The sequence below is a fragment of the Podarcis cretensis genome, assembly GCF_951804945.1.
Source record: "Podarcis cretensis genome assembly, chromosome: 3".
Classification (NCBI taxonomy): domain Eukaryota; kingdom Metazoa; phylum Chordata; class Lepidosauria; order Squamata; family Lacertidae; genus Podarcis; species Podarcis cretensis.
This window is the reverse complement of record NC_137172.1, coordinates 5,269,003-5,289,747: the sequence shown is the minus strand read 5'-3', so window position 1 is coordinate 5,289,747 and position 20,745 is coordinate 5,269,003. Positions and strand designations below refer to the sequence as shown.

Below are 20,745 nucleotides of genomic sequence, written 5' to 3'. Positions count from 1 at the left end.
GGTCCTTGCAGCTCTGGGATTCCTTGAGCAACAAGGCCACGTCAGTAATGAGCAGAGAGCCTGTGGTTCGCGTTGCGCTTGCACGTTGCAAATGAGAAGTTTCATGAGAGGTTCAGGCACCTCTCGCGGCGGCCATTCGTGGTCACCCTGCTCATGTCAACCTCCTTCCCGTCGTTCCATGGGGGGCAGCTAGCTACCAAAACGCATCATCCGATTTGCCAGCACAAACTGCGCCAAAAACACTCTCCCCTCACGTTGTGTGGTGGCATTCAGAAAGGCTGGTTCTGCTCCTGGCAAGCAAGGAAGATGCCCTCATTTAACCAACAGCTGGAAGAAGCCATGGGCTTTTGGCGGGGAGGGGAGAAGCAGGTTTTGTTTAGTCGTTTAGTCGGGTCCGAATCTTCGTGACCCCCTGGACCAGAGCACGCCAGGCACCTCTGTCTTCCACTGCCTCCTGCAGTTTGGTCAAACTCATGCTGGTAGCTTCAAGAACACTGTCCAACCATCTTGTCCTCCCTTCTCCTTGTGCCCTCCATCTTTCCCAACATCAGCGTCTTTTCCAGGGAGTCTTCTCTTCTCATGAGGTGGCCAAAGTCTTGGAGCCTCAGCTTCAGGATCTGTCCTTCCAGTGAGCACTCAGGGCTGATTTCCCTAAGAATGGAGAGGTTTGATCTTCTTGCAGTCCATGGGACTCTCAAGAGTCTCCTCCAGCACCAGAATTCAAAAGCATCAATTCTTTGGCGATCAGCCTTCTTTATGGTCCAGCTCTCGCTTCCATACATCGGAGAAGCAGGTACCGTGATCATAAAGCAAAGTAGGCCCCGTCCACGTACAGAGGTCCTCTAAGGTAATTATGCTACAGCTGGGGCTCCATTTCCCTGGTGCACCTAGTCTGCAGCGTACTTAGACTAATGTTTAATGCAGCTCTTATCATTTGTTGTGTGCTCAAGGGAAATGGGAGCTGAACTCCCAATCATTCATCATTCTAGAGAGTGCCTCATTAAACTAAACAATCCAATAAAAAACAAAGTCAGATAAGATATAGCTGAAGTTCTTCAGAATCAGTTTATCTCTTAGTAGATTTTATTGTGGAGAGGAGGATTGAGGACGGATTTGCTAGCCTCCCGGGGCCTGAATTTGGAAGGTGAGGAAAAATACACTGCAGAGAGAATCAAATGTATTATTTCAAGCTAGAAAAGTTGGATGCTTCGAGGGCTGTTTAAGATTGGCCTGGATATCATGGAACCAGGATTCTTCCAACTGACTTGATCAGAAGTAACTATGCACATCTGCAGTGACAGGGAAGGGGTGCAGAATCTGACCCCTGAGCAAGGTACGCAGGTGACTAAAATGGCTACGGTCTGATGATTCCAGAAATGGCCTTTCCCCAGAAATTCTGGAAATACTTAACCAATTTAAAATGGCATTGACTTCTGATGAAGAAATGTTTTCTGCTTGAGAGTGATCCCTGCCTGCACTCTCAGAAGAGACCTTAAAAAAAAAAAACATCTAGAGGTTTGATATGGAGAGAGGTGGGGATGAACACATAGATGGGACAATGGTTCGGGAAGGAAGGAAGGAAGGAAGGAATCTTTGTAATGAGGTAATGTTTTTCAAAATTACGGGATATTTGTTTTCCTGAGAGCCAGTGTGGTGTAGTGGTTAAGAGCAGTGGACTCATAATCTGGTGAACTGGGTTCGCTTTCCCGCTCCTCCACATGCAGCTGCTGGGTGACCTTGGGCCAGTCACACTTCTCTGAAGTCTCTCAGCCTCACTCACCTCACAGAGTGCTTGTTGTGGGGGAGGAAGGGAAAGGAGAATGTTAGCCGCTTTGAGACTCCTTCGGGTAGTGATAAAGCGGGATATCAAATCCAAACTCTTCTTCTTCTTCTTCTTCCTTGGTATGGAAAGATCTGTACATGAAAAATTACCCACACAAAAACCTAAACCATTAGGTGTGTGATAATGTTCCTACTGCAGAAAAGCTCTTTGCAATGCTTCATATTAGGATCATAAGAAGAGCCCTGCTGCATCAGAATAAAAGGACCAAACAAATCCCTACATTGAGATGTGTGCCTGGTCACAACTGCAGCAATTGGTGTTGTGTTCGTGGGACCAGGGGCTGAGCTGGAGAGAAATAAGCCTCAGGTTTTCATATCGCTATTGCAAACATTAGCGTCGTCACGGGCATAAGTACTGTCACTCGGCCAGAGCAGTTCCAAACTCACAGGCTGAATAAGTCGACTGTCCTGAAACAAACCATCGAATTTTTTTTAAAAAGTCACATTAGCTAGGTGTTATATTTCTTGGCACTGCTAATACAGCTATGGATTTATAACATGACTCTGGGCATGTGCAAAGTGCTTTCCACCTCCCTGCTTAGCAGAGCTGGAAAAAGCTGAAGCAGTTGCGCGCCTGCATGCTGGAAAACCAAGGCTGGTGCTTAGGAGTCTGAAACATTTATTTTTAAACAGAATGTGTGAGAGACGGAGGGAGGCAGAGAGAGAGAGAGAGGGGGCACAGATCAAAGGAGAACCGAGTTTAAAATTAAATCTGGTCCAGGTGCAGAATGGCCCTCTCGGTCCCTCAATTGTCATAGCAATTCTGATGACAGCTGTGCTGTAAATGGAAGTTAATTATAATATCTGAGGCCTGTCATCTGCATTTCCGCCGTTTGAACTGGCAGGAGGAAAGGCCCCCACGCGCAACTGCATCCCAAGCAGTTCAAAAGGAAACGCAGCGAGATGTTAAACAAAAGGAGCCCACCGCTCTCGCACTTCCCAGCTTGACGACTGTCCTTTGGCGACACCCGCACTCGAGGGTCAAGATAATGGCCTTGACCGGCAGGGGACCAGGGCGGGTGGGGAGGGGAGGGGGCTCTCAGCAGCGCGAGCTGGGCAGGGTGCGCAGCTGGCCATTCAAGTGACCTCTTGGGTGATGCCCTTCTTTGACATTGCCTGTTAATGTGTCCCGGGCGAAGGGTTGATGGAAAACAATGGCAGGCAGGCACCCTGCGCAGGGAACCCTTGACACGGCGGGCCTTTTCTTCCTCCTTTGGAGGATGCAGCCAATGGGCACGTTCCCCAGGCTGGCTGCCATGGCAACCACACTGCAGCTCGGTAGCACATTCGAGGCGTCACGTGAAAGAAGATGGATGTGCTGCACGGAAAGGGGGAGGCAGCAAGGAGGCGAGGAAGGAAGCCGAGAGGCAGGTGATCGCGCTCAGAATTATACATTCCCACCAGGGGGAGCGAGTCCTTTTTAAAGTGCAAAGATGGACCATTTCCATTTTTTAAAGGGTCCCAGGCCATCACCACTGTACACAAACACACCACATATGTAACACACCATATATATATATATATATATATGTATATGTATATGTATATGTATATGTATATGTATATGTATATGTATATGTATATGTATATACACACACACACACATACACATATAACATATATACAGTGGTACCTCGGGTTACATATGCTTCAAGTTACATACGCTTCAGGTTACAGATTTTGCTAACCCAGAAATATTACCTCAGGTTAAGAACTTTGCTTCAGGATGAGAAGAGAAATCGTGCTCCAGCGATAGCGGGAGGCCCCATTAGCTAAAGTGATGCTTCAGGTTAAGAACGGACCTCTGGAACGAATTAAGTACGTAACCAGAGGTACCACTGTAACACACTATCTATCTATCTATATTGCATGTTATATTTTATATATATGTTAGGGTTGCTATATTTCAAAAAGGGGAAATCGGGACACAAAAGTTGAGGTTTTTGTGGCCAAAGTTGTTGATCCCAGACGCTGTATATGTGTGTACCCGTGCACACACACACACACACACACACACACACACACTGCATTCTTCTCCATTACAGACCTGAAGCAATGATTGTTGTTTTAAAACCAAATGCAACTCTGACCCAATGTTTTGGGAAGATGGGGAAGAATGCCTTCCTGCACAGAGAATCTCTTTTCTCTCTCTAGCGATTTGCACAGGAAATTAATGATACATGTGTTGGTTTCTGCTCTCTTCACTGTGCAGCGAAAGGCTTGTCACAAGACAATGTTTACATTCCACAGAGTTACTGTTGGAGTTTTCCCACGGGAAAAGGAGACTGGATGTGACGTACACTGGTTTCCTGTTTTTCACTGTTCTCACACAGTGTGATTCTCTCTGAGCTTCAGAGGAGAGAGGATGCAGTTTTCTGCTCCGGCAGAGACAAGATGGTTTTCTGTAATCTACCAGCTTTGAAATGTAAATAAAGCAATATAAAGCATGTTGGCACGTATTCCTCATCATTCCGCTGTGCACTTGGATGCTACAAATCAACATTTTGGTTATGGCCCAGAAGACGCAGTCATTGGAATTCCGGAAAAAGGATCGGAATGCAGAGGGACGGATCGGACGGTATCTGCGCGTCGAGATGATTGATGAGGTATGTGCTACTGCTCCGGGCAGCCTGCCAGCTTCTATTTAATGGCTTTATGGCTGGACTTTGAACTTTTATGTCCGTTTGCCGGCTACAGGCAGCGGCTATGGCTATGCTGGCGAAATCGAAAGTAACTTTTACAAGGGCTGAAGCAGCTGTAGAAGTGACGCAGCATGATTTAGGCAGCAGAGAGAAAGCTGTTTTGAACTTGCCTTTGGAATGAGGCTTGAAGCAGCAGAGATGCAGCTTGTATAAAGCAGCTTGTTTAAAGCAGCAGAGATGATGCAGAAGGCTAATGCCAGAGTCATGATGGCCCTTCAGGATGCTTGTGGGATTCCCAAGCTCAATAAGAAAAATTATACGGACTGGGTTATCTATGCAGAGGCTATTCTGCGGAAAGAGGGTCTGTTTGAAGTTATTACAGACACCCCCCCAGCTCCAGTTACAGATGCATGGAAAGCTAAAGATTCCAAAGCAAGGGGAACTCTTACATTGATAGTATCCCCAGAAGAGCTCTGTCTATTGCGTGATAAGACCTCAGCCAGAGAAATTTGGGACGCTTTGAGGGAGGCACACTTGATGACAGAAGCTGGATCTACTATGCTTTATTTTAACAAGCTGCATAAGATGGCTAGCTGCAGAAGGCTGGCTGATGCAAGTGGGGAATCTGAAGCCAATCAGCCACATGCTCAGCTCAGAGTAGCCTGTGATACTGCCATGATTCAGAATGAAGCAGATTGCCAGGGTGATAGCTGCATGGGAAAGGGGGAGTCTTCACAGACGTCATCCCATAGTGCAGTGGAACCACCAGATGGCGCCAAAGCTTTGAAGGCAGTGAAATGCTACTCCTGTGGACGTCTAGGCCATATGAAGAGGGAATGCAGATATCCCAGGGCCAAGACAGAGCAGCGCAGCGAAAGCTCATCGCGTGGAAAAGGCCAAAGCAGAGGCAAAGGTCCGGTGTCCAGGACAACGCAGCCCAAGGCAATGGTCTCACGCTTCACTCCAAAAGTTGCAGAGGTCCAGAAGACGTCTAGATCTTTCTTCGTTGTTGATTCAGCTGCAACCCACCACATGTGCAACGATAAGCGACTGTTCGTGTCTTTTACACCGCAGGAAGGTGCGATTCACCAGGCGGATGACCACACAATTCCCAGTAAAGGCTACGGAACTGTTGTTCTTCACAGTTTGGACTTATCGATACAGAATGTACTTTATGTTCCAGATGCCAAACATAATCTGCTCAGCGTTGGACAGCTGAATGAGCGGAACATTGACGTTTCCTTTAAGAACAAAAGGTGCATCATCACAAAGAAAAATGATTATGTATTGTATGCTGAATATGTTGATCGTTTATATGTTTTGTATTATGATGATGTTGTGCAGGATGACACTTGTTGCATTGCAGGTTCTAACAAATGTTTGCATGCAGAATGTATTCATGATTTTCATCGAAAATTTGGTCATTTGGGTTTTGAGGCAGTATCTAAAATGCCTGCCTTGGTTGAAGGTATGACTATTAAACCCTGCAGGTACCACATGAAGTGCAAAGCATGCGCAGCAAACAAGGTGAAAATGGCTGCGAAAGGTAAGGTGTCTAGTAGGCAAGCTACAGAACCATACCAAATTGTTCATGCTGATTTGGTTGGACCACTAGCGCCCTCTTTGGGAGGAAATAGGTACTTCATGGTTCTCATTGATGCATTTTCCAGGTATATTCATGTGTACAATCTCAAGCAGAAATCAGAGGCTTTTCCTAGGTTCAAGGAATTCTGTGCTTGGTTGGGAAATGTGCATGGTAAGAAGGTAAAGATTCTTTTCACAGATCGCGGGGGAGAATTCACTTCTCAGCAGTTTGAAGCTTTTCTGACTGAGAAAGGAATTCAACACGATTTGTCTAGTCCTCGCTCGCCATGGCAGAATGGACTTGCGGAACGAGCAAATCAGACATTGCTTCAAGGGTTAAAAACCTTGCTACATGATGCAAATCTTCCAGAGAGTTATTGGGCCGAAGCTCTCTCATGTTTCACTTACAGTTATAATCGCAGATTATCTTCAGCGATTGGTTGTACCCCCTATGAGAAGATGTTTGGCAAGAAGCCATACATCAAACACATGAGAATTTTTGGTTCTGACATGTGGGTTCACTCACCACAAAACTCCAAGTTAGACAAGCGTGGTTTGCATGGTATCTTTCTAGGTTATGAGAAAGGTTCTTACAGAATAAGGATGACTGACTCTAAGACTATTAAGCTCACAAGAAGTGTTGAGTACAATGCCAAGTGGGGGGAGAATGTGGGAATTTTCCAATGTTATCCTGATGACAGTGATGAGACTGAGGATAGTCAAAAGCAACCACAACCACCCACACCCACTGATGAAAGTTCTGATTCTGAGACTGAAACTGATTCTGAGTCTGAAACTGAATCGGGTGATTCAGAGGATTTCAAGAGTGCGAAAGCCTCTATGCGACCCTCTGAAAGCTCTGATCAAGAATTGGAGGAACCATTGTTCACAATAGGTCGCTTTTCTCCTAAGAAGGAAGAGGAGAGTGTTGAAGACCTAAGGCTAATTCGCAGGTCACAAAGAGCCACAAAAGGCAGACCTCCAAAGAGATTTGCTGATGAGTTTGCTAAGATAGCAGTAACAGCTGTTAAAAGCTCCAAGAAGGTATTTGAACCTTCAAGTTTCCAAGAAATCCAGGATTTGGATTCAAAGGAAGCTGAGCCATGGTTAAATGCCATGAAGGCTGAGCTTGATTCCTTGGAAAGGAACAAAACATGGGACCTTGTTCCAGTAGTTCCAGGAATGAAACTGCTTGGAAGCAAATGGGTCTTCAAAGCGAAGACTGATCAAAATGGCAAGATAGTCAGACACAAAGCCAGATTGGTAGCCAGAGGTTTTGCACAGGTACCAGGTGAAGACTATCACGAGACCTACTCACCCACAGTAAGGTATGAGAGCATTAGGCTTATGCTCAAGCTAGCTGCCGAGGAGAATCTACACATTAGTCACCACGATGTGAATACAGCTTTTCTGTACGGATCTCTAAATGAATCACTTTATATGCTTCCACCTGATGGCGTACAGGTAAAACAGGGATTTGTTTGTGCTCTGAAGAAGTCCCTTTATGGTCTCAAACAAAGTGCACGGTGTTGGCACACAAAACTCACTGAAGTATTGTTTTCTCTAGGTTTTCAGCAAGGGAAAGCTGATCCATGTGTATTTGTCAAAGAGGAGGGGCAAAAGAAACTGTATTGTTTGTTTTATGTTGATGATTTACTATTCTTTTGGGATGATGTCACAATGTACAATAACGCCCTAGCTCAACTGAAAGAGCACTTTGACATGAAAGATCTTGGTGAGGTAAACAACTACCTATCTCTGGAAATAGAGAGAGATCAAGATGGTAACATTCTAGTACACCAGTCACGGAAAATTGCTGATGTGTTAGGCAAACTAAACCTGATGGATGCTAACCCTGTAGACACACCGATGATAACAGGTTATCAGGTAGATGACACTGAAGAAGCATTTTCTGACACTACACTGTACAGAAGTGTGCTAGGCAAGCTAAACTTCATTGCCAGATGTTCAAGACCAGACATTGCTGTTAGCTGTAATTTGCTAAGCAGACAAGTCAACAACCCTACTGTTAAGGATTGGAAAGCTCTGAAACGCATAGCACGGTATTTGAAAGGCACTATGCATTACAGACTGAGATTTAACAGTCAGAAGTCTGGTGGTCTTGAGATATTTGCAGATGCAAGTTTTGGAAGTGACACTACAGACAGGAAAAGTACGTCTGGAGTTTGCTATATGTACAATCAGGGTCTATTTGATTGGTCATGCAAGAAGCAAACAACAGTTAGCTTAAGTACTTGTGAAGCTGAACTGAATGCACTGTCTTATTCACTCAAAGATTGTGAATGGTTGTTACAATTGTGCAAAGACATGAAAATTCCTGTCAAATGTCCAATCCAGGTTTACCAGGACAACAAAGCATGTTTGGCTTTGCTGAATTCTGAAGGTTGTAAGCAAAGCACGAAGCACTTGCAATTGAAGTTGCAACATGCTAGGGAACGTATTCAGAAGGGACTCGTAACGGTGTCCTATATGCCAGGTAATGAAATTCCTGCTGATGTATTGTCCAAGATTGTATCAAGGGATCAACACTGTACCTATGTGCAGAAGTTGGGTTTGTACTGATGTTGTACGAACACGCTGCCCAGTGGTGTTCACAGAAAGGGGGAGGATGTTGGTTTCTGCTCTCTTCACTGTGCAGCGAAAGGCTTGTCACAAGACAATGTTTACATTCCACAGAGTTACTGTTGGAGTTTTCCCACGGGAAAAGGAGACTGGATGTGACGTACACTGGTTTCCTGTTTTTCACTGTTCTCACACAGTGTGATTCTCTCTGAGCTTCAGAGGAGAGAGGATGCAGTTTTCTGCTCCGGCAGAGACAAGATGGTTTTCTGTAATCTACCAGCTTTGAAATGTAAATAAAGCAATATAAAGCATGTTGGCACGTATTCCTCATCATTCCGCTGTGCACTTGGATGCTACAAATCAACAACATGAACCCCGAATTCATTGCACTGGAATCCCAAAGAAAAGACCCCCCCCCCTGAAATGTCTGTACAATTGAAGAAATCCACATTTAACTACCCATCCTACAAAGTTATCACTCAGACTTTTATCATTTATGTAAGTGGTGATACTGGAGTTGCACCAGTCGTCACTGCTCAAATAAGAACAGCTGCTATCTGAACACCACAAATGGTAATCATTGCTGCCAGACCTCAGGCAGAGTGTCTATGAAGTTTCATTTGCACCAGGCCTGACTAGTGCTTAGTTCTGGGACCTGCAGTCTGGACAAGGCTCACACCTGGAACATGTAATATACTAATGAAGAAACAGGTCCCTTGACCATGTGTGTAGTCAGCCCAGTGGGCAAGGAAATGGGCCTTTCAGGATGAAGTGTGTGGGTTTCAGGTAAGCTTCCATACTTTAGACTTGTAAACAAGGCGCTGTCTGAAAGTAACAGCAGCAGCAACAGGGATACTTACATTCCATTCTTCAACTAAACCTATCTAGAGAAATGAGTAATCAGCTCATCACAATTAAGCCACTCTACCTGTCTTGAACAGGGACGCAGGTGGCGCTGTGGGTTAAAGCCTCAGCGCCTAGGGCTTGCCGATCGAAAGGTCGGCGGTTCGAATCCCTGCGGCGGGGTGCGCTCCCGCTGCTCGGTCCCAGCGCCTGCCAACCTAGCAGTTCGAAAGCACCTCCGGGTGCAAGTAGATAAATAGGGACCGCTTACTGGCGGGAAGGTAAACGGCGTTTCCGTGTGCGGCTCTGGCTCGCCAGAGCAGCGATGTCACACTGGCCACGTGACCCGGAAGTGTCTCCGGACAGCGCTGGCCCCTGGCCTCTTGAGTGAGATGGGCGCACCAACCCCAGAGTCTGGCAAGACTGGCCCGTACGGGCAGGGGTACCTTTACCTTTACCTTTACCTGTCTTGAACAAACCAATAACCAGAACAAACTAAGAAACAAACCTATATTTGCAAACCAGGTGTTAAGATCCCACTAACACCGCAGAACACATTCCACATTTTTATATGCAGTACCATGAACATTTATATTCCGCTTTCCCCTCTACACTACAAGCTTTGTATAATGCCAGTAATCCTTTCAACTCTGCAAGGGAAGTCAATATTATTGTGTCAGAACTCGGGTGGATAAAGGCTGAGGGTATTGACAATTGTGATACAGCAGTGGATCCATTTGGGCAACAGACAGAAACTCCCCAAGTTTGGGCATCCTAGACCCAAGTGCACATCCCGTTTTTAACTAGGCTCCTTTTGGGGTAATTCCCAGTGCTGAGCTGCTTTTTTGCAGAGCAAGGTTTAAAAGGCAATTTGTTGTTTTCTGCTGGGAAAAAGTATGGCGTGTCTGTGCTCTTCCTCTGCTGGTTCCTGTGGACCAGGGAATATTGTCAGGATTCATTCTTGATCTTGTTTGAGTGTGCCAGTTTCGGTAGTGTTTGACTTTGGTACTCAGAACCAGCCCTACCCAACAGGACTCACAACTTTCCAGCTGCCCTACATTTTTAAAGCACATCTGCTGGCAAGTTGATCTCCAGCTGTAATAAGTAACTCTGTGTTCCTGCCTTCTCTTGTTCTGGACTGTTTCCCTGGATTTGAGACCTGGCTGGACTTTGGATTTCTACTCGGACCCACTAGCTCTGAACTGACTTCCTTTCTCAATTTTTGCTGCTTTGACCAAGTTCTGCACTCTGTGGGGCCTTGATCCTGTAAAAAGCATTGGCTCTCGCTAATACGCAATAGCCTATGTAAGGGAAGGGGGCACATACCGATGTGGCTACTGAGAAAAAGGCAACTTCAGCCAATATAGGAAGGCGCAAATGTGAGCTGCTTCATTTGACTGCGCTGCAGTCATGTCTCAAGGCCACCAGAGGGCAATGAAATAAACCAGGTTCTCCCGTGGTCATAATTCTGAATTTCAACATCTTACAGCAGGCAAGTCAATTACAGCAGCTTTCCCCTTTGCTGCAATAAAATGCCATTGAATAATGTGGATGTTTATTTGCTGTGGCAGTTGATACTTAACACCAATTTGCACATTTGGAAGAGATAATGACAAGTTTGGAGGGGCGCAGGAGAGGGGAGGGGGAGAGAGATGATCACACAAGATATAATTAAACAATTGCAATAGTAAGAAATGATTACACCAACACAGAAACAGGGCAGGTGATGCCCGACAGTTGCACAGAGAGATAAATGGGCTATTTAGCTTGAGCAACAACTGCAGAGTCAAATATATTAATGCCATTAATGCGGATTCGAGGCAAATGTCTGTTTTGGAGCACACTGTGCAAGTGTCCAGGGCCATGAAGTGCAACCCACAGATATTCCTGGCACACCACCACACATGCCAGAACCAGCTAAGGACCTAGCCTATCCGAGGCATCCCTTGGGCTAAGACATTGTAGGGCTCTGCACCCAATTGACATGTGCCTTCTGTGACTGGCCAGAGTAGAGGCAACAGAGCCTTGCTGAGAAACAGGTGACCCTGGATGGGGTCTGCTGCAATGGATCTTACAATTCTATTGGTGGATGGAGCAGATCAGAAGGCTTTCTAGGGGTCAGAGATTACTTGAACTACCCTGGCCTACTATAGGGACGGAGGGGAATTTTGTTCGATCTGCATGTTCAAGCAAACTAACCTAATTCATACCTTCCAGACCAACACACAGACTGGAATACAATTGTCTTTGGATTTTGCTCTTCTCCAAATGTTATGATACGGATTTTAGTTCTAAAATGTATGTACCCAAATGCATTAAAAGAAATACGCGCTTTATGATAAACTATGTTTAGAAATGAATGCATTGAACTAAAGTAGTCCTTAATCAAAATGTTGTGATAACATATATATTCAAGTAACGTCTAAATACAAACTTGCATACTTAAAAAGAAAAGAAAAAAGCAGAATGAAAAAGCATGTGTGAAATCAACCGAGACCAGAAACAGACTGGCCCTTAGCCTATTTATGGGTGCCTTTACTGCTTTCATTCTATTTTGCATGTTGTAAAGTTTATGATATACTTTATGGAAGTGTGGTTTATGTACAGTATATTTCAATAAATAAAATTAAATAAGTTTCTTTAGAGGCTTCCTTGATGGTATGGCTCTGCAATTCTCTTCTTCAGCCAGAGCTGGACAGTGTCACAAAGTCTGCATTGCTGCCTGACACCCTTTGTGTCCCATGTTCAGAAACAGCTGTGGGCTTGAGTCCAGGCATTGACCTCTGCAGGAATATTTGCGAGCTCCTCTAGCCCACCTCCCCAGCCAAAAACATCTAATACTGAGAAAAGTAGGTATAACATGCTGATTGGCAATTCACTGATCCCCACTGACTTGGCAATTCACTGATCCCCACTGACTCAGTCCACAAGTCAGATAAAGGTAAGGTAAAGGTACCCCTGCCCGTACGGGCCAGTCTTGACAGACTCTGGGGTTGTGCGCCCATCTCACTTAAGAGGCCAGGGGCCAGCGCTGTCCAGAGACACTTCCGGGTCACGTGGCCAGCGTGACATCGCTGCTCTGGCAAGCCAGAGCCGCACACGGAAACGCCGTTTACCTTCCCGCTGGTAAGCGGTCCCTATTTATCTACTTGCACCCGGAGGTGCTTTCGAACTGCTAGGTTGGCAGGCGCTGGGACCGAGCAGCGGGAGCGCACCCCGCCGCAGGGATTCGAACCGCCGACCTTTCGATCGGCAAGCCCTAGGCGCTGAGGCTTTAACCCACAGCGCCACCTGCGTCCCTACAAGTCAGATAAGGAACACACAAAAGCAACTGCCCACAGCGCCACCTGCGTCCCTACAAGTCAGATAAGGAACACACAAAAGCAACTGCCCCAGATTTTCCAAGGCGTGCTTGTTGCACCATAGAAGGGAAGTGAGAGAAATCCCCACCCCAGCACTCCTTATGACTTAAGCCCTAAGCAGCTGCTTAACACCCACACCTGCTAAAGCGGTCTCTAGTTCACAAAATCTTATGCTATAATAATACTGGTTATCCTTTAATGTGCCACAAGCCTCTTGGTTCTTTTTCTGCTGCACCTGACTCTCTTTGCCTGGAAGTTACAGCTAAACGACACGAAATTGCACCCTTCATTCACTGAGATTGCAGAAAGATTATTTAACATACTGTATATTAAATATCTAAGGCTGCAATTCCATATGTACTGAAGCCCCGATAGGGCTCATTTTTTCCAAAAGACACTGCACATTACCTAAATTAAGGACAATATTGTCCCAAGAACAGATAAACATGTTTCATTTAAACTTCCTATGAATAATTCCACTGGCTTGATCTTTCAAGAAACATCTGTGCTGATAAGCAGGAAAAATGGCAAAGAAAGGGGAACCGCCAAATTAAAATGCAAGAATATTAGCATGGGAGGAAGCAAGGGAACAGCCTGGAGTAAGGCGAAAAAGAGAACAATGAGGTATACATGGAATAAGTAGTAAAATGAACCACTCCAGAGATAAAGAGACACTGAGAAAGAGTCTGGTGAGTATGTTTGGAACAGCCTCACCTCTTTCAGTTCATCGAAAGCCTCTTCAGTCTCCTCATTTAAGGAAGTCAAATATGCATGGGGGTACAGTCTCTCTTGAGACTGTATCATCTTGGGCTGCAAGTAGGGAGCGACTGTGTTGAATGTACCTGTATGTGCAACTCCCACCCGCACCCAAAACCTTTGCCTGTGGAAAGGTATCCTATCAGTAACGAGGAAAGGGAAGCAAAGGGCTGGCTAGAGGCATAGAGACCCTCACAAATCAGACTGCCATCCCTGATTAGAGGGCCAACGCTTGCGTGGTCGCACGGTCACGTCCGACCTCCTATCAGTCAGACACAGGCCAGTACTTATCCATCCAAGTTGGCAGCCCAAAACAGACAGACAATGACAGGACTGCCAGCTCCAGGCTGAGCACACCAGGAGGGGAGCTGCGGACACTGAACCTCAGCTTCTGGGAGCAATGAAGGGAGTCAAACCTGCCAGCTTAAAATCTGCTTAACCCTTCACAGGACACAGCTGACAATCTGTGCCAAGCAACCCTAAATCTATAGGTCTGGTACTGCACTGTCCTGTCCCCCTCGACCCATCCTCACCCTCTCTGTTGGGCATTCATCATGGCAAATTTCTGGAGGTGAGGAAGGAAAGAGTTGTTCTTTCAACTTTCTCCAGGATTTACCGTATTTTTCGCTCTATAAAACGCACCAGACCACAAGACGCACCTAGTTTTTGGAGGAGGAAAACAAGAAAAAAAATATTCTGAATCTCAGAAGCCAGAACAGCAAGAGGGATCGCTGCGCAGTGAAAACAGCAATCCCTCTTGCTGTTCTGGCTTCTGGGATAGCTGCGCAGCCTGAATTCGCTCCATAAGACGCACACACATTTCCCCTTACTTTTTAGGAGGGAAAAAGTGAGTCTTATAGAGCAAAAATACGGTAAATCAAATAACAGCACTTAGAGCAAGAATGCCAGCGACATAATTAGAACTACCGACAGCTCTCTGGGGAGGAAAAACTACCCTGTAAACCCAAGTTTCAAAGGTTGCCAGCTGACAAAGAGAGCAAATCCAATATGTTTGGAGGTGAGAAGTCAGAGGTAAAGCATATGCTTTGCAGGAGAAGGTCTCAGGTGTGCAAGGATGATGCTACTGCGTGCTTTAGTATGTAAAGAAGTGGCCAACTTACCAATTGCCAGTCACTCTTGAGGGCTTTACACCTTAAGAAGAGCTTGCAGGATCAGGCCAATGGCCCATCTGGTTCAGCATCCTATTCTCGCAACAGCCAACCAGATGCCTATGGGACTTCCGAAAGCTGGATCTGAGCACAACAGCACTCTCCCCACCTGCGATTCCCAGCAAGTGCGATTCACAACAACCTTCCAAGATACCCCCAGGCAAAAACTATGGAGACAACCTCCTTGATGCAAGCCCATGTCTGACTACAGAGCTGGGAACTGACATACTGTTGAAGTATCTCTCTCTAGTGCACTGTTCAAACTCTTTCTAGGCTTCCTTAGAATCTTATCAAGGGTTCCTCCGGGAAAAGATCATTAATGAAGGCTTGGGTTGACATGGACCAATGGTAAAGCCCAAGAGGTTTGGCTAGTGCTCTGTGCAAACAGCAAGGGCACTGCTGAATGGGACTCTGAATCTGACATAGGTTCCTCAAGAAATGCATAGACTCAGTGGCAAGCAAACAGATAAGGAAAGGGCTCCCTCGGGGGAGGAATATGAAAAGCATTGCTCTGGTGCTGAGTTATTTTTGACTATGACTGCCAAAAGCGTTAAGAAAAAAAGGATAATGCCGGCAGATTTAAATGCAGAAGAAGAAGAAGCTGCAACAGTATAAACCAATGTCATGCAAACCCCAGATGTTCCAACAGGGAGAGATGGCAACATCAGCATGGAGTTCACGGTTCAGAGAGATGAATTCTCTCTTCTGCTAGGTGTGACACCATGAAACAAGTATAGCGAGGCCAAAAGGATCTCTCATGTGAGTGCAGTAATCGCCAGGCAGGAAACCCAACAGGGAGCTAGTCTCCAGGAAGGCTGGAAAACTCACGCTGGTACTTAGAACTCTGCGAAACTTTGCAGCAAAGCACAGCCTGATGGCTAAAAAGTTGATGATGGATTTCTCCCCCCAAAGGCCAGGTGCTTGTGGGGGATCTGAAAGTCCCCCTCACTGTTAAGTTCTACTCAGCCTTACCTTTTGGTAATCTTCTTTGGATCTCAAAGCAGCCTCCATCTGTTCTGGGGAAAGCGTGTAAATGGCAGACCGATACTGTGTGCCGAAATCATTCCCCTGCCTCATCCCTAAGATTAAAGAAGAAAAAGAAGAGGAAGGTGTGGGTGGCTCAGTTCTACATCCCAGAGGGTGAAAATATAACCAATCAATCTAATGTTAACGTTGTCCTGCCGTAGGTTTAGAAAAACAAGCCCTTCGTGTGTTGTACGCCCACAGTTGACATTTTTATCAAGTATTTCCCTCTTGCTTAACCAGAAGTGAATGCATATTATGGCTTGGTGACATCACTGGCAACCAAGTACAGCTGTAAGGCATTAAGAGAAATCAAGAGAGTGATTGCAATATGTGCTGTCATTTAATTCACTGAAATCAAGAGGCTGCTTTAAAAAAAAACAAAAAATGAGAAGGGGGTATCATAAAATCACTCAAAGAATCCAACTGTAAAGAGAAACTCTCTAATGAGTGGGGAGTGCTTATCGGAGGAGGCAGTTCTGCACCCTTAGAGGAGCTGGAAAGTTTCCCCTATAATCCTGCTCTGCTTTAAATAGAAGGAGGTCCCTGTGCTGGCTCCACAGCAACAGAAGTCTAAGGCTCATTTGTTACTTCGTCACTGGAGGGAAATGGGCTGAAGATTAAGAGAGGGCTGCATGCCAGTGTAAGAAGCTTGAGTGAAAGTGTGGATGCACACACCAAATTGATGGCATTATGCTGTGAGTTGGCGCACAGCCAGACAAGGTGGAGTGGCCACTGACAAAGGAAGTTTGGGGGTGGCAAGAGCCAAGCTGAAGTTGGCCCCGGCCAGGTCAACAGACGACAGCCTTTCTGGCACCTCTGAAGCAGCCAGGTAGAATGGCGGTTGGTGGAAACAGTTCAGGTAAGGGAGGAGTCAAATGGCAAGGGATAATGGCATAAGCAGTGAGCATGAGACCATCCCTTAAGGTGGCATAACAGGGCAGACTGCCTTTGCCTCTCATACACAAGCCACCCCATGCGTGTTGCACCCATGGTTATCTAAATGACTCTGGGACTGTGCCACTGCTGTGCTGCATTGTCAAACAGCTTGGACTTGCTTGTGAAATGGAATAGTTTGCCTGCTGGACTGCAAAAAAGGCAGGCCAGGAGAAGAGGGAGATTTTGCCACCCTGTGAGGCAATGCACGTTTCATATAAGTTCCTCATTTATTGATGCTGTTTCATATAAGTGCACCATTTATTTTCAAGAGAACATAGTAATAAATAATAATAATAATAATAATAATAATAATAATAACAATAATAATAATACCTTAATTGTCATTGTACAACCTGTGTACAATGAAATTAAATGAGCTTCCCTTCCCCCCCCCCAACACTCAATCTCTTATCAAACAACACACCACCTTGCAAGTCAATTTCGCTGTTATTTTTTGTTCAACAGCCTAACAGCCCATGGATAGAAGCTATTTTTTCGTCTGTTGGTACGGCTGATTATATTTCTATATCTCCTGCCCGGGGCTAGAAGATTAAAGAGGTGCTGGCCGGGGTGTGAGTCATCCCTGAGAATTTTTCTCGCTCTCCTAAGGCATCGATCCCTTGCGATGTCATCTAGCAGATTCAAGGGACAGCCCATGATATCCTGTGCTGTATTCACCACCCTTCGTAGAGACTTTCTGTCCATGGCTGTCAGGCCAGCATACCACACTGTGATACAATATGAAAGGACACTTTCTATTGTGGACCGGTAAAAGGAGTTCATCAGTTGTTGTTTAACATTATTCTCTCGCAAAACCCTGAGGAAATGGAGTCTCTGTTGGGCCTTTCTGACCACCTGAGTTGTGTTAATTTTCCTAAGGTAAACTCCTAGGAATTTAAAGAAGGAGACTCTCTCCACACAGCCCACCCCCCCCCACCCCCCACCCCGATATACAACAGGAAGGTTCCCCTCTCTTCCTCCGGAAGTCCAACACCATCTCCTTTGTCTTACTAATATTTAGGTGCAAGTTATTCTCTAAGCACCATGTAGATACTTTTTGAACCTCCCCCCTATATGCTGTTTCATCTCCGCCTGCAATCAATGTGGCCTTTTAAAAAAATATTTTCTTCTTCTTCAAAGCAGCACTGGTGTTTACTATCAACTCCCCCGGCAACTATTGCCTGTGGAAATCTCAACAAGCAACAAATGAGGCAAGAAATTCAATTTAGGAAACAATAGTGTAGAATTACCGGTCCTGTTAACCCTTTCTTTGTCAAGGAGAAAGTCTACCCAGGCAAGCACTACGGTGCCTGTGTGAGATGTGTCACCTTAAAATTCCACCTGGAAGCCTTAACTCCCCCCAGTGATGCCTTAATCAAATAATGTGGAGCAACCTTAGATTTGTATCACAGGCACCAAAACAGAAGGCCTATTTACCATTTTTGGCCCGGCGGTTTGAAAGTCACATTTTTCAAAACAACTTTTGGGTTCCTGAAATTTGTTCCGATTGTGCAGATAAAATACCATGGGTGGAATTTTGCAGGATGTGTTTGTTACTGATGTGTGAAAACCGTCCAGATCCAAGGATCTCTAGGCAGGCACCTCCAGGTGGTGGAGACGTCAGGCACCATCCTGGCGCCTGAGCATCTTCACTTGGTCGCAAGTGACTGATAGCCTGTTGCAAAATCCACCAGGTGCATTTCAAGCGCTGCATATCACTATTGAAACTTCAGAATCAAATTCCCACCTACATAGAAAAGTCATATCTGATTCTAAAATTAATCAAAACTCAGGTGTCAGTTAACCATCCCCACATACCGTATTTTTCGCTCCATAAGACGCACCTTTTTCTTCCTAAAAAGTAAGGGAAAATGTCTGTGCGTCTTATGGAGCGAATGCGTGGACCCCGGAGCTGAATTGCCCAGGGGCGAAAAGCAGATCATGCTCTTTTTTTTTTTTGAAAGAGGGAAGTAGGTGTTGAAACAAAGCCACTGATCTGCAAGCGATCGGGAGCAAGATAAGGGACACTAGCAATAAAGGAGACTGCCTGGGAGGGGGGAGGTAAAGAACGAACTTGCAAGGAGAGGAGACAGGAAGACTAAAGCAATAAGGAGAGAAATTAGAAGAAAAGGAGGAGCAAAAAACTGCTCCAGCTAAGGAAAAGACACTAATGCAAATGAGGGAAGGGAGTGTTGAAAGAAAGCAGCTGATCGGTAAGCAATTGGGGAGGGAGATAAGGGACACAAGTGATAAAGGAGGCTGCCTGGGAGGGGGGAGGTAAAAACCCATGGATCCTCAGGATTTTTACATTGTTGTTTAGTCGTTTAGTCGTTTAGAAATTTTCTCCACATGTGGTGGTTGTGTGACAAGGTGAAGACTTTTGGGGAGAGTGTGCCTAATGAGTTAAAAAGATATTCAGGTACTTTGTTGTTGTTGTTGTTTAGTTGTTTAGTCGTGTCCGACTCTTCGTGACCCCATGGACCAGAGCACGCTAGGCACTTCTGTCTTCCACTGCCTCAAGCAGTTTGGTCAAACTCATGCTGGTAGCTTCAAGAACACTGTCCAACCATCTCGTTCTCTTTCGTCTCCTTCTCCTTGTGCCCTCCATCTTTCCCAACATCAGGGTCTTTTCCAGGGAGTCTTCTCTTCTTGTGAGGTGGCCAAAGTATTAGAGCCTCAGCTTCACGATCGGTCCTTCCAGTGAGCACTCAGGGCTGATTTCCTTCAGAATGGATAGGTTTGATCTTCTTGCAGTCCATGGGACTCTCAAGAGTCTCCTCCAGCACCAGAATTCAAAAGCATCAATACTTCGGCGATCGGCCTTCTTTATGGTCCAGCTCTCACTTCCATACATCACTACTGGGAAAACCATGGCTTGTCCATAGCTACAGCCTGCACCAAAAACATCACGCACCCAGTGTTGCGTGGGGCTGCAATGGCGCAAAAACGTGGTTACAAAGCACAGATCCACATGGATTCTCAGGATTTTTGCATTGGGATACCCCAAACTCACTGTCAAATCACATGTCTGTGGCCACAGCATGAACCACAAAAATCATACATCCACTGTTTTGTTCAGAATTTTTTTTTCTTGTTTTCCTCCTCTAAAAACTAGGTGCGTATTATGGTCAGGTGCGCCTTATGGAGCAAAAAATACGGTATATCTGAGCCCAGAGGGGTGGTGCATCTGATGGAAAAGCCCTGCTCCACTTCCCCATTGACCTCATTCCAGATACAAAAGGAATTACAAGCTGGACCCACTCTGTTGATCTTAAGGGGTGGCTGGGTCTGTAAAGACTTGCTCCTGAAACTGAATGCAGAAACCTGGCCATTTAAATCTTTTCTAGTAAGTATTAGGCACAGGCATAGGCAAACTCGACCCTTCAGATGTTTTGGGACTACAACTCCCATCATCCCTAGCTAACAGGACCAGTGGTCAGGGATGATGGGAGTTGTAGTCCCAAAACATTTGCCTATGCCTGTACTAGCACTTTAGAGTTGCGGACAGTCTATGAGAAGCCACCATGCAGCTGCCCTACAATTGGCTGAATATGAATTAATGTATATATACTAATGGAGCCGTCTGCTATGGAAACTTGTTGCCATGCTGACCCTCAGGAACAAGAAATGCAAAATAGTTTGAACCGTGGGCATCTCTGAAACAAGGGCCACCTCATCCAGCCAACACTAAGGATTTACTTGTTCTACTGCTTTTAAGCATGGGTTTAATTCTCTCACCAGAACCAACAGAATTTAGAACTGATTGACTTAGACCCGGGTCATGCCAGTTACACAGAGAAAGGCCACTGCTCAGGGCTGGTGCATTTGCTTAACCTGCAGAATATCTTAGGTTCAGTCCTCATCATCTCCAGGTAGGACTAAGAAGGTCCCTTCTGAAACTTTGGAGAGCCACTGTCATGAATACTCCAGAAAAGACAAAGAGTTAGATGGATCAAATGGTCTGATTCAGTATGCTTCCTGTATTCCCGAATTGCTGTGAGC

At 45.6% G+C, this 20,745-nt stretch overlaps 1 protein-coding gene across 3 annotated transcripts in view; it reads right to left on the bottom strand.

The window, feature by feature from the left end:
• The window catches only part of MSRA (methionine sulfoxide reductase A), a 229,484-nt gene that overhangs the window by 57,028 nt on the left and 151,711 nt on the right, over window positions 1–20,745 (bottom strand). For all 3 annotated transcript variants that reach the window (XM_079969021.1, XM_079969020.1, XM_079969022.1), the window contains one exon: window positions 15,754–15,860. In XM_079969021.1, the coding sequence (XP_079825147.1) occupies window positions 15,754–15,860 (107 nt within the window). The remainder of the gene's footprint in view (window positions 1–15,753; window positions 15,861–20,745) is intronic.